Below are 12,068 nucleotides of genomic sequence, written 5' to 3'. Positions count from 1 at the left end.
AACAAAAAAAAAAGGAAAGGAAAAGAAAAACCTGGAAGCATCAAAAAACTGACATGAAGTGAACTCATCAACAAAATATGTAACCACTTTCTATATTCAGGGTTATCTAGCCACTAATTAAGAGCAATGATCTTCATTCTCAACAACAACAACAACAAAACAAAATGTGAATTTTGGTTCCTATTCTTTCATATACAGGCTTCTGCTTTCATCCAAATGCTCTCAGCAACAGAGCACGACTTGTGAGACACAATCGACTTCCCATCGGCTTTCAATACTCCATCTCTTTCACCAGCTCCACAATGCCCACTTCCCACAGCCTGTGTGAGACACTTGCCTCCCAGACTGCACTTACACTACTGCTGCTCTGTAAGGTTCCGAAAGCAAGGAAGAGGCTCCTCTCTTGACACCTGCCACACTGCAATGACAGGGTCACACCCTGGCCTCTACCTAAGCTACTTCCCAAATGTGCAGCCAAAAGAATGATGATGGCTTCTCCCTTCAAGCAATGGGGCCTTTGTACGAGCCTCTAAGATTTAACCTGGAAGAACATTTGGGCCCCTCCCACCGATTTGGAATAGAATCTATTTCAATTACAATGTTTTTGTTTATTTATAAACAGCCTTACTATGTGGACCAGGCTAGACTGGGATGTATGATGCTCCTGCTTATCAGTGCTAGATTACAGGCATGCACCACTACACCTGGCTCTATACTGTTTTGCTTTTAACACACGTGCACACCCATACACACACGCATACCCATACACACACGCACACCATACACACACGCACACCCATACACACACGCACACCCATACACACATGCACATCCATACATACATGCACACGCATACACATAAGCACACATACCAGTGCTAGAGATTGAATCCAGGGCCTTGGGTAAGCTTGGCAAACACTCTACCGCTGACCTATAATCCTCAACCCTTAAAAGTTTTTTTAAAAGAGAAAATAATCAAAATAATGACGGAGGAGGGGTTACAGATGAAACAAGATTTCCCACCAGCAGCTGGTAAAACTCAGTGATCATTCATTACATAATTCCACTTTCACAACTGTCCCCAAGTTTTTAAACACAAAGAGAAAGAGGCAGGAAAAGGAGAGAGGAAGTGGGAGGGAAATGGGAAGAGAACACAGAAGAGGACGATTCTGCTACAACATGGCCTCCATCTAGCCAGAGGTGATGGCCCTGTTTAGTCTTACCTGGGACTGGACTCGTGAGGAAACTGTACACTGTTAGCAAAGACTTCAATAATCTGCACTATATTGGGGTGTGTGGCACACATCATGTGCAGACGCACCTTAAAGAGAACACAGGACATGTCTGTGTGCGAAGGAAGTGCCATCATTTTCCCCAAATGTCCATCAAAAGCTAACCACACTAAGTCCAAAGGATGTCTACTTCTGTCAAACTACTCACCACCTAGACTAATACAAAACACCCAGTGCGGCCCTGCGCAGACCGTCTCCCCAGTGTTCTCTCCACAAATAAAACTGCACTGACAGATTTGCTATATACACCCTCTTTTTACTCACTTAATTTCAAGATTACTGCTACTCATTTTAAAAAGAATGTGAGGTGGCTGGAAGGGAAAAAGACTGTATGCTAGCTAGCATTCCATGCTAAGACAGATCACTTGACAATGATAATGTGAACAGAGAACAGAAGTTCAGTAGGGATACAGATGTTTTATGCATCTCTATATTTTCCAAGAAGTTGCCTGCCTTAGTTGTAAACATGTACATATTCTTAGGGCCCCAAAACACCTAAACGGGCTGGAGAGGTGGTCAAGTAGTTGAGAGTGCTTCCTGTACTTCCAAATTTAGTTCCCAGTACCCAAGCTGAGTGGCTCACACTGCCTGTAACTATAGTTCCAAGACATCTGCATAGACCTCCCTCGCTCTTCCCCGTGTGTGTGTGTGTGTGTGTGTGTGTGTGTGTGTGTGTGTAAGGGCGCGCATAAGTGTGTGCTGTGTATGTGAGCAAGTCAAAGTAATAAAGGAACATACCTCATTTCTAGCTTTTGGACGATCGAGAAGGATTTTCAGTGCAAACCGTTCTTGAGACGATTTCTTCACACAGACTCTAGGCGTAGAGGGGAATCATGGTGGCAGTTAGGATCTACATAGCAAATACCAGGATAGCATGGCCTATATAGACTCTGTCTCAGACAAATACAAAAAAAGACAACTTGCCCTAGAGCAGCAGGTGACAAGGGTCTCTTGGGTCTCAGCCCAGCTACAGAAATGACATCCTCTCTGAGAGGCCCAGGCTTCTTTTACATTTGTTAAAAAATGTCATATCTTTGGTTTTTTGTTTTGTTTTTGTTTTGTATGAATGTTTTGCCTGCATGTAAGTCTGTTCACCACCAGGCCCCTGTGAAGGTCAGAAGAAGGCATCAGATCCCCTGGAACAGGAGTTCTAAATGGCTGTGAGCTACTTCATGGATACTAGGAATCAAACGCAGATCCTCTGCAAGAGCAGCCGGTGCTCTGACCCATCTCTCCTGCCCCACCTTTTACATTTTCAATTCCATTTTAAAATTCTTAGTTGGGGGCTGGAGAGATGGCTCAGCGGTTAAGAGCACTGGCTCTTCTTCCAGAGGTCCCGAGTTCAATTCCCAGCAACCACATGGTGGCTCACAACCATCTGTAATGAGATCTGGCGCCCTCTTCTGGTGTGCAGGTGTACATGCAGGCAGAGTATTGTATTCACAATAAATAAATAAATCTAAAAAATAAAAAAAAAAATTCTTAGTGGGTGTGGGTGTGTGTATGTACACGTGGAGAACATGGGGAACCTGCAGGGATCAGTTCTCTCCTTCCAGTATTACTGTTGCTTCCAGAGACTGAATCCAGGCCATCAGAACTGTAAGCAAGCTCCTCTACCCAATAGCCTATCTTACTGGCCCAAATAACTTGACATCTTAAAACCAACCTATAATACTATAGACCATGTGACCTTGCTACCTAGCTGTGTCTAGATGCAAGAAAAAAACTAATAAGAAGCCTTTACTAAGGGGTCAGGACCCACATAGAAGGAGAACCAACTCCTGAAAGTCATCCTTCGACCTCCACACATGCTATGGCACACATGTGCACATCACATGCACACACGTTCACTCATAAAAATGTAAAAAACATAATCAAATAAATATCATCTACTAGGAGCTGGGGGTATAGCTCAATGGTCCATGTTCTTTATACACACTAAGCAAGACACTACAAATCCAAAACCAAACAGAAACTCTATTTAAATTCAGGCTAATTCTCAAAGTACATCTGATGTCTGTAGCTCAAGGCTCAATTTGTGTGTCTCCTCCCAGAGCAATGCACCCTGTTTTCCACGTGGGTGTCTTGGTGTCTTACCTAACTGGACCACTAATTCCTGCTCCCAGCTTCTGAGTCCAGTTGATACTATATTCTTCTAAAATGGAGGTTTCCTATTAAAAAGAAGAAAAGGGGCAGGGGGAGAGATGATTCCACTGTTAAGCTAGATAATTGAGCAGAGGTCAGACAGCCATGGTCCAGCACCTCACATTCTAAGCTATCCATGGGCTTTATAATTGCACTTGCCTATGTGATTGCTGCTACCTCACAATCACTACCTCCTAATAGTACAGGCTCCAGAATAAAAGGAAACTCTGCAGCCCACCTACATGGTCTATTTAAGTAGACAAATGATGCTTTATGGAGGATGTCAAAGTACTACAAAGTTAGGATTTTTGATGGGTGCAGAATACTTAGCATACGAGGCCTGCATCCCCCCCCCCCAGCACTGCACCTCCATGCTCATGCACACACACACACAGCACAATAACTTGTGCATCTTCACTACAACAATAGTGGACTTCTGAGAGTCCAGAAAACTGTGTCAGGTATCTGTAGAGGTTTACATCCTTCAACAAACTGCCCAACTTGTGCGTTTAGGAGTGGACTCTCAGGTCTGATCTCCCACCATGTGACAGAGAGCTGAAAGGACATTAACGCCTGGAGTTCAGACACCTGCTTTTACAGAAGGAAGAAAGGCACTTGCAGACAGACCCACTCCAGACTGCTGGTCCTCAGTAACCACCCACCACAGCCACCTGAGAATATTTAAATTCAATATTTAATCTGAGATCTGGGATGGAGTAGATGATGTATTCTAGTTTCATCCTCCACTCATCTTTATTTGGGTAGACCATCAACACTCTCTGGGGCTCAGATTCTCATACAGTGTGAAAGGCAGGTAACTGCTTTCCAAAAACATGTTTACAGCTAGACAAAATTGTCAAAGGAAAAACAACAACAAAACTGCTCCTTTACCTCCAGCACCTGGAGGCAGAGGCAGGTCAGCCTGGTCTACGTTGAGTTCCAGGCCGGCCAGAGCTGCACAGTCAGATCCTGTCAGTTGTCAAAACTAATTATTTCAGAAGAGTGTAAGCTAAACAGAGAACTGTCTTTTCTAACCCACCAGAGTGAGGTCAAAGCAGCATGCAGTCTGGCTCCTGCAGTTCCTAGCCTCTGGCCTCCCTGCCCAAAGCAGTCAATGGTGTCGCTTGCTCCCAGCATGGAGCTATGGAAAGTAGGCAGTGCTGCTGCTCTACTGGTCAGGGAAGAAAATGCTGGGCTGTGCAGGCAAGAACAGGAAAATGTGGGTGACAAGGGACAGCTGTGTTAAGCTCCAAGACAATGGTCCTGGCCAGGAATGCAGAATATGTGGATTTAGAGGGCAAATCACTACACAGATCTATAGAATAAGGCTGAAGTGAGCTCTCCACATAGAAGGGGAGACTGAGAGGCCAGGGAAACATAAAGCCTGAGTGACTTTGCAGTCAGCTCCATTCTGAAAGGGTAGAGCGGCAGGAGGCACAGGCCTCAGGAGTCCAAAAACACCGCACTTTCTGCCCACATCAGGCTGACATAGCTAAGCAGACACCACACACAGGCTGAGAAAAACAAAGACCTACCATCCCTGAGCAGACATTAGCATGCACAAAGAAAAGAAATTCTACTTTAATTCTAGGCAGCTACAAATGTAACAAGCTGGGGAAGGGATCAGAGTCCAGAGTTGTTAGAATGTTACCAAGTGTCCCACTTTCAACAAAAATCACTAGATATATAAAACCCAGGAAATAATCATTGAATGGAGAAGAGGAAAAAATAATAGCAACTATCTCTGACTACTGTACACAAATAGATAGGCTCAGAATAGATTTAATAGTTTATTTTGTTTTGAATCAATTTTATTTTTATTTTATATGTATTATTTTGCCTGCATTCAGGTCTGTGTGGAAATAGATGTCAGATCCCCTAGAACTAGAGTTACAGACAGTTGTGAGCTGTCATGTAGGTGCTGTGAATAATGTACCCAGGTCCTTCTGAAGAGCAGTCAGTGCTCTTAACTGCTGAGACATTTCTCCAGAGGCTGTTTTTTTTTTAAGACAAGAGTCTCACTAAGTGTAGTCCAGGCTGACCTTGAATCAAGAGTTCACCGGCCTCTGCTTCCCTAGTGCTTGGATTAAAGTATGCTTCACCACACCCTGCCTGTTTTTTGTTCTTTTGTTTGTTTGTTTGTTTTGGGGTTTTTTTTGTTTTTTGTTTTTTTATGTGTGGGTACCTGCAGGTACGTACAAGTGCCCTGGAACCAGAGGAGGTTGTCAGATCCCTTGGAACTAGGGTTACAGACTGTTATGAATGGTTGTGGGCCACCCAGTGTGGCTGCTAGGAACCAAACTGGAGTCTTCTACAAAAGTAGTACATGTTCATAATCTAAGCCATCTTTTCAGCCCTCCCCAGAAAAAGTTGTGTTGTTTTATTTTTTATTTTATTTTATTTTTTAAAATCTGCCTGAAGAGGGCTCGGCTCAGCAGGAAAAGCTCTTGCCACCAAGCCTAAGCTGAATCTCTGGAACCCAACTGATAGGACCAAATTTCATGTGCACACTTGCATGTACACACACACATACACACACTGGCATACACAAGCACACATTTAAAATGTTTTTAAATTTTTGACACATTCAAAGACTAAAAGACAGTAATATTGATACTGAGTCAAACTAAGGACTTTTTTCATCTCTGTTTTGTTTTGTTTTGTTTCTGTTTTTAATATGACACTATGCTGCCTAGGCCAACCATGGTCATGCCACCATACCCAGCATATATAAATATATAAATACTGTCAATGGTGAAACAAAAACAATGAAGAATGCATGAAACTGTCAAATAAAAACATGAAGTGTCAACCCATAACAAAGCTCTCGCTCTAAATAGGAAAAAGAATACCTAAACAAACAAATGAAAGTCTATTCTGGCTGGGCAGTGGTGGCACAGTCTTTTTTTTTTAATTTTTTTTTAAAAAAGAAAACAAACTATCTTTTTTCATTTTACATATCAATCCCAGTTCTCACTCCCTCCTCTCCTCCTACTCCCTCCACCTCCCCACCACCATGCCACCCACTTCTCAGAAGGTAAGGAACATTGCTTGGGGGAAGGTCCAAGGTCCTCCCTACTATACTTAGGCTGAGCAAAGCATCCATCCAAAGAGAATGGGTTCCCAAAAAGCCAGTACAAGCAGTAGTGATAAATCCTGCTTTATAAAGTAGAAATTTAATATCTACTCAGAAGGCAGAGGTGGGCGGATCTCTGTGAGTTCAAGACCAGCCTGATCTACAGAGCAAGTTCTAGGATAGCCAGAGCTACACAGACAAACCCTATCTTGAAAAACCAAAGAAAAACAGTCATTTTTACTCGGGTCATTCTAATTTATGTACTTATTTATTTATACACAGAGTTTGTAGCTCCAGGCTACATGGCCTACATGGCTAAAGACGACCCTAAACTTATTATTATTATTTCACTTTGCGTGTGTGCATGTGTGTCCTCAGAGACCAGAAGACAACCTACAAGAGCCAGTTCTCCAAAGGCAGAGGTGGTGCACACCTTTAATCCCAGCACTTGGGAAGCAGAAGCAGATGATCTCTGCTGGTCTACAGAGCAAGTTCCAGGACAGCCAGGGCTACTCAAAGAAAGCCAGTCTCAAAAAAGAAAGGAAAGAGGGAAGGAAGGAAGGAAGGAAGGGGGGGGGAATTTGATCCTCTCCAGCCATGTGGGTCCACGGATCTTACTCAGGGCATCAGGCCTGAGCTCAGGTGCCCTTACCCACTAAAACCTTGGAATGGCACTGGTTCTGAGTTCTGATCCTCCTGTGCGCTGGGATGACAAGACTTGCACCACTGTGCCAGTTTTCTGGGGTTCTAGGGATCAAATCCAGGAATTCATGCATGGTAAGTAAGGTACTCTACCAACCCGGCTACACTCCCAGTCCCGTCTGGGGTCATTTTAGCACATAGGGTGCTGCTGGCTCCTCAGAAATAAAATCTTGATTTCTAGGAGAGCAGGCAAGAGCACAGCAAAAAATGAACACACGGATAAGGAGGGAAAATCCGAAGAACAGGTTTTGAATGAAGACGACCCAACTCCTGAAGCTCAAACGGGCTTGTTTCAGACCTATCAGGTGGGGTCCGTTAAAGCCACTGCCAAGTGTCACAGAGGACCACCGAGAAGGGCGACGGAAACCTCCGAGTCCTAAGAAGTCCTACTCGTTCCACACATATCAAGTATTCCCACTCTACTCACCTGCGTTCTAGGTGAACAGAAACTATCTCAGCCAAGGAAGTTGAAGAGAGTCGGACACCCCACTCTCCACAACTCAACACGGTCCAAGGATCCGGGGGAGACAAAAACCCGGATTCACTAGATTCTAGTGACTTAAACCACTAACTCTCGTCCAAGTTCTCTTGATTTTCCGAGGTTGGCGCTGCGGGGAAATCACAGGACAAAGCAGGGAAGACGTGGGTGGCATCTCTCTCTTACCTTGATGGCTTTCTCCATGTCGCTATCCTCTGACATGCTCCGCAGGGCTCCCACAGTCTGGAGCGGCGGAGGCTGCGCGGCTGTCTGATCCCCTGGCAGCCGAGGAAGCAAAGGGCTTGGAGCGCGGGTTCCCGGGTCTCGGGGACACGGGTAGTGCCCGCCACTGGGGACTGGAGGGGATGAGGGCCCGGGAGCCGGCTCCGCTTCCACAGGTGGCTCTAGGCTGGTGGGGGCGGTGGCGGCGGTGGCGGCGGCAGCGGCGGTGGCCCCTGGGGACAAGCCTTTGTGCTGGGCCCCGCGCAGCCGCTTCCCGGCCTCATCCCCGGCCGGGGAGGCAGGCTCCCGGGGCAGGGCGAAACGAGGAGGAGCCCGGCCTGTTGCGCCGTGCGGAGGTTTTACGGGGCCGCCGCTTAGGCCCGGGCTCGCCAGTTCCTGAGGAGGGGCCTGCCCCGCCACCGCCGCCGCCCGCACCGCAGCGAAGCCAAGCCCGCCGCCGCCGCCGCTCCCACTGCCGCTTCAGCGCCACACATCGCCGGGACGCCCGCGCCGGGCAGCCTTGCCGGCCGCACGGACGCGCCAAACCCTCTGCAATCCCACGCCACCCATGGTGCTGCCCAGCTCCGCGACCCCAGAGTCCCACGCGCGCCTCGCCGGCGTCCTCTGTGCTTTCCGAGGCTCTCTGGGGACGCGCGGCTGATGTGCAGGCGTCCGCCGGGTCATCCCCGGAGCGCGCCGCATGCATCAGAGGACCCCGGGCCTTCCGCTGTGGTGGCGCTGTGGTAATGACGTGAGACGGTACGGAGGCCAGTCAGGACAAGGGAGCAGCGGGGCGCGTGTTGTGCCCGTGTGCTGGAAAAAGTTCGTGGAGACGGCCATGGAGGCTGCCTAGGGAGCGGTACTTGGGACGTACCGAGACCTCGCTATGTGGGAACCGACTGGATTGTGCTTGTCCTGTCACCTGTGAGGGCTCAGAGATGCAGCTGCCTGCTGTCACCTCAATATCCCGAGGAGTTCCCCTAGACTTCTCGGGGCCAAACGAGTTCGTGGCTTCCACGCTGCGAGTGTTAGGACTAGACAGATTATGAAGTGGAGTGGAAAGTTCTATTAAAGATTATTTACATGAGAGAGTTAAAAGGCATAGAAATGGGAGTATGCGCTTCCCAAGAGTAAATTTAGGGAAAGCAAGGAGTACCCAATCGTGGAGGGTTGTTAACTGTGCTATTTTAGTGGCTCAGGTTGCTAGAAGCCGGGCCTGGTGGCAAATGCCATTAATCCCATCAGAAGCAAGTGAATCTCCGAGTTCCAGGCCAGGTTACATGTCTCAAAGTCTGAGAAGGAGGGTTGCTGAAGAAATTCTCCCACCAACCCTGCTGCTCTTTTGATAGAAGACATATGAACTGCCTTTGGAGATGCTTTGGATGAAATCATTAGTTAATAAAATGAAACCAGGAGCCACGAGAGTTATACCAGGAATTTAGTACATGTTCTATAAAATGTCTGAGGCCGCGCAAGGGGACAGTCAGGGGGCAGAAAAGAGATGGGGAGCCTGATCTTCAGCAGTCAGAACTGTGTTTATTGATTCGCACAGCAGGGGGCACACACCTCCAGAAAGTTGAGAATGGTCTGGCAGAGGAAAAGGTACCTGCCCTAGCTCAGCAGAACCTCCAATGTTAGGATTATTTCTTAATATTAGCTCCCTGACGACACAAAATTTCCCAATCAAGCAAAATCAAAAGAAGCCAGATTAAGAAATATCCAGGTTTAATGGGAGATCTGCGCTTTCAGGTGACCCAGAGGGGGAAACCGGGAAGCCACAGGAGGGGTTCAGGACCTGGCCTGTTGGGATTTGAGGTCCAAACCAGGCCTGGGGGCTGGGATAGATGCAAGGAACTGGGACCTACGCTCCCAACCTAACACAAGTGGCTGACTGTTTTGCTTTCCAGACCTTCAGGATGACCCCCAATTTTTATTTTTTTATTTTTTTTTTTTTTTTTTTTTTTTTTTTTTTTTTTTTTTTTTTTTTTTTTTTTTTTTGGTTTTTCAATACAGGGTTTCTCTGTGGCTTTGGAGCCTGTCCTGGAACTAGCTCTTGTAGACCAGTCTGGTCTCGAACTCTCAGAGATCCGCCTGCCTCTGCCTCCCGAGTGCTGGGATTAAAGGCATGCGCCAACATCGCCCGGCGACCCCCAATTTCTGTCTGAGTTTTTTTTTAAATATTCATTTATTTATTATGTATACAATATTCGGTCTGTGTGTATGCCTGCAGCCCAGAATAGGGCACCAGACCCCATTACAGATGGTTGTGAGCCACCATGTGGTTGCTGGGAATTGAACTCAGGACCTTTGGAAGAGCAGGCAATGCTCTTAACCACTGAGCCATCTCTCCAGCCTTCTGTCTGAGTTTTTATTTTATTTTTTTTTTCAGGCTGGGTTTCCCTGTAGTTTTTTTTTTTCACATTTTCAAGTTTAATAGGCTGATTTCTGCAACAGGTGTATCACATAGTCTACCCACAACACAGCTCAGGCCATTCCCAACAGTGGAAGAAAGGCCAACCTCCACCCCCCAGCACTGTAGGAAAGGCATGTCTTGGATGACACCACGTTTTGTTTTTAAGCATGAATAGAGTACAAGAGATTTTCTTCTGGCTGCCCAATGGAGCCTGGCAGAAAAATGGTCCAGTGCTCACTTCTGCTTAGAGAAATATTCTTTGCTCTTTTGGACATCAGGCTTGATGGTATCACTGCCAGGTTTCCAGTTTTAAAGCCTGTCCTGGAACACGCTCTTATAGACCAGGCAGACTTCAAAGATCTTTCTGAGTCTTGAGTGCTAGGATTAAAAATATATCCCTCCACACATGGTTTTAAATTAGTTCATGTGTTTGTGGTGGGTTATATTATAGCCATGGCTGCTGTGGCGCCCATGTAGATCACTGCCCACACAACTTCAGGAGAAATACACAGAGACAGAGACAATCAAGCCTTGCATGCTGCCTCCCAGCACTTGCAAGGCTGAGACAGACCATTGAGTTAAAGGCCAACTAGACTACAGAATTCCAGGTCACGAAACCAAGTCAGCTCTCCTAGCACACACTATATCCCAATATTTAGGGAGTAGAGGTGGGGGATGATTTTGAGTTTGGGCTTCATAGAATCTTGTCTCAATTTCGTCTCTCTCCTCTTAGACAAAGGCAATCAGGTCAGTCTTGTCGGGAGTGGCACGCTGCTTGCATTGGTGATTTGGCAGAGGCTGTGAGATCGGTCAGCCATGGAGCACTCAGGACCCTTCGAAGTGACAGGCACAGATGTGGCCGGACCCCACCCACAGCTGGCCATCACCATGGGCTTTACAGCCTTCAGGAAGAAAGCTCGCACATTTGACTTGGAGGCCATGTTTGAGCAAACTCGAAGGACAGCTGTACAAAGAAGCCGGGAAACACTGGAAGCAAGAGAAAAGAGGAAGAAATGAACAGAGAAAAACATTTAAAAAGACAAGTTGAAGATGTCGAACCAGCATAATAATATATAATATTATATATATTATAATATAATATAATAATAATTCTTATAGGACAGCTTGCATTGCACCTGCTGATGTTGTGGGTGCTTCTGATGTGGTTGAACAGTTGAATGCATGTTTGGATAGCCCTTGGAATTCCTCCTTTTTGAATTTGACCCTGCAGACAGCTCATCATATTGTTAGTATTAATAGCACACGGGTCGCTGCTGTGTCTGAATCCAGTCAGTGGAATGCCATGGCCCAGCTTGAGGGCTGGGTCCAGTGATTGTCTGGAACACTCTCACTTGTGCTGATATTGCTATTGGGGTTATCTGTTTTTGGATTCTCTGCCGCTTTATGCGGCAACCCCATGTACAGCACACTGTCACTTGACAAGTGTTGCTCGGGCTGTCTTCCGGTAATCAGGAAGCATCCCAAGTCTGGCTGCAGATGCTGCAGAAGTCATGAGAAATCCCTATGACAGGCAACTGTCCTGGTATAGAGAGCTTGCCTAAGACAGGGATTAAGGCCTCCCATAGACAGGTAAGAGCTTCTATCCCGGGGAGTCCTAAGACAGGGGCTCTCATGCTTTTAAAATAAAAAGGGAGAGCCGGGCGATGGTGGCGCACGCCTTTAATCCCAGCACTTGGGAGGCAGAGGCAGGCGGATCTCTGTGAGTTCGAGACCAGCCTG

At 46.7% G+C, this 12,068-nt stretch overlaps 1 protein-coding gene across 3 annotated transcripts in view; it reads right to left on the bottom strand.

The window, feature by feature from the left end:
- Mapkapk5 (mitogen-activated protein kinase-activated protein kinase 5) overlaps window positions 1-8,456 on the bottom strand; it is a 26,346-nt gene extending 17,890 nt beyond the window's left edge. For all 3 annotated transcript variants that reach the window (XM_005344472.2, XM_005344473.3, XM_026787361.1), the window contains exons 1-4: window positions 7,880-8,456; window positions 3,390-3,463; window positions 2,031-2,106; window positions 1,224-1,321 (exon numbers count right to left, since the gene is read on the bottom strand). In XM_005344472.2, coding sequence (XP_005344529.1) covers window positions 1,224-1,321; window positions 2,031-2,106; window positions 3,390-3,463; window positions 7,880-7,915 — 284 coding nt within the window. In that variant the 5' untranslated portion in view covers window positions 7,916-8,456. The remainder of the gene's footprint in view (window positions 1-1,223; window positions 1,322-2,030; window positions 2,107-3,389; window positions 3,464-7,879) is intronic.
- Window positions 8,457-12,068: the final 3,612 nt, after the last annotated feature.

Source organism: Microtus ochrogaster, chromosome 2 (genome assembly GCF_000317375.1).
Source record: "Microtus ochrogaster isolate Prairie Vole_2 chromosome 2, MicOch1.0, whole genome shotgun sequence".
Classification (NCBI taxonomy): domain Eukaryota; kingdom Metazoa; phylum Chordata; class Mammalia; order Rodentia; family Cricetidae; genus Microtus; species Microtus ochrogaster.
The sequence above is the reverse complement of the archived record's forward strand: the minus strand, read 5'-3'. Positions and strand labels throughout refer to the sequence as shown.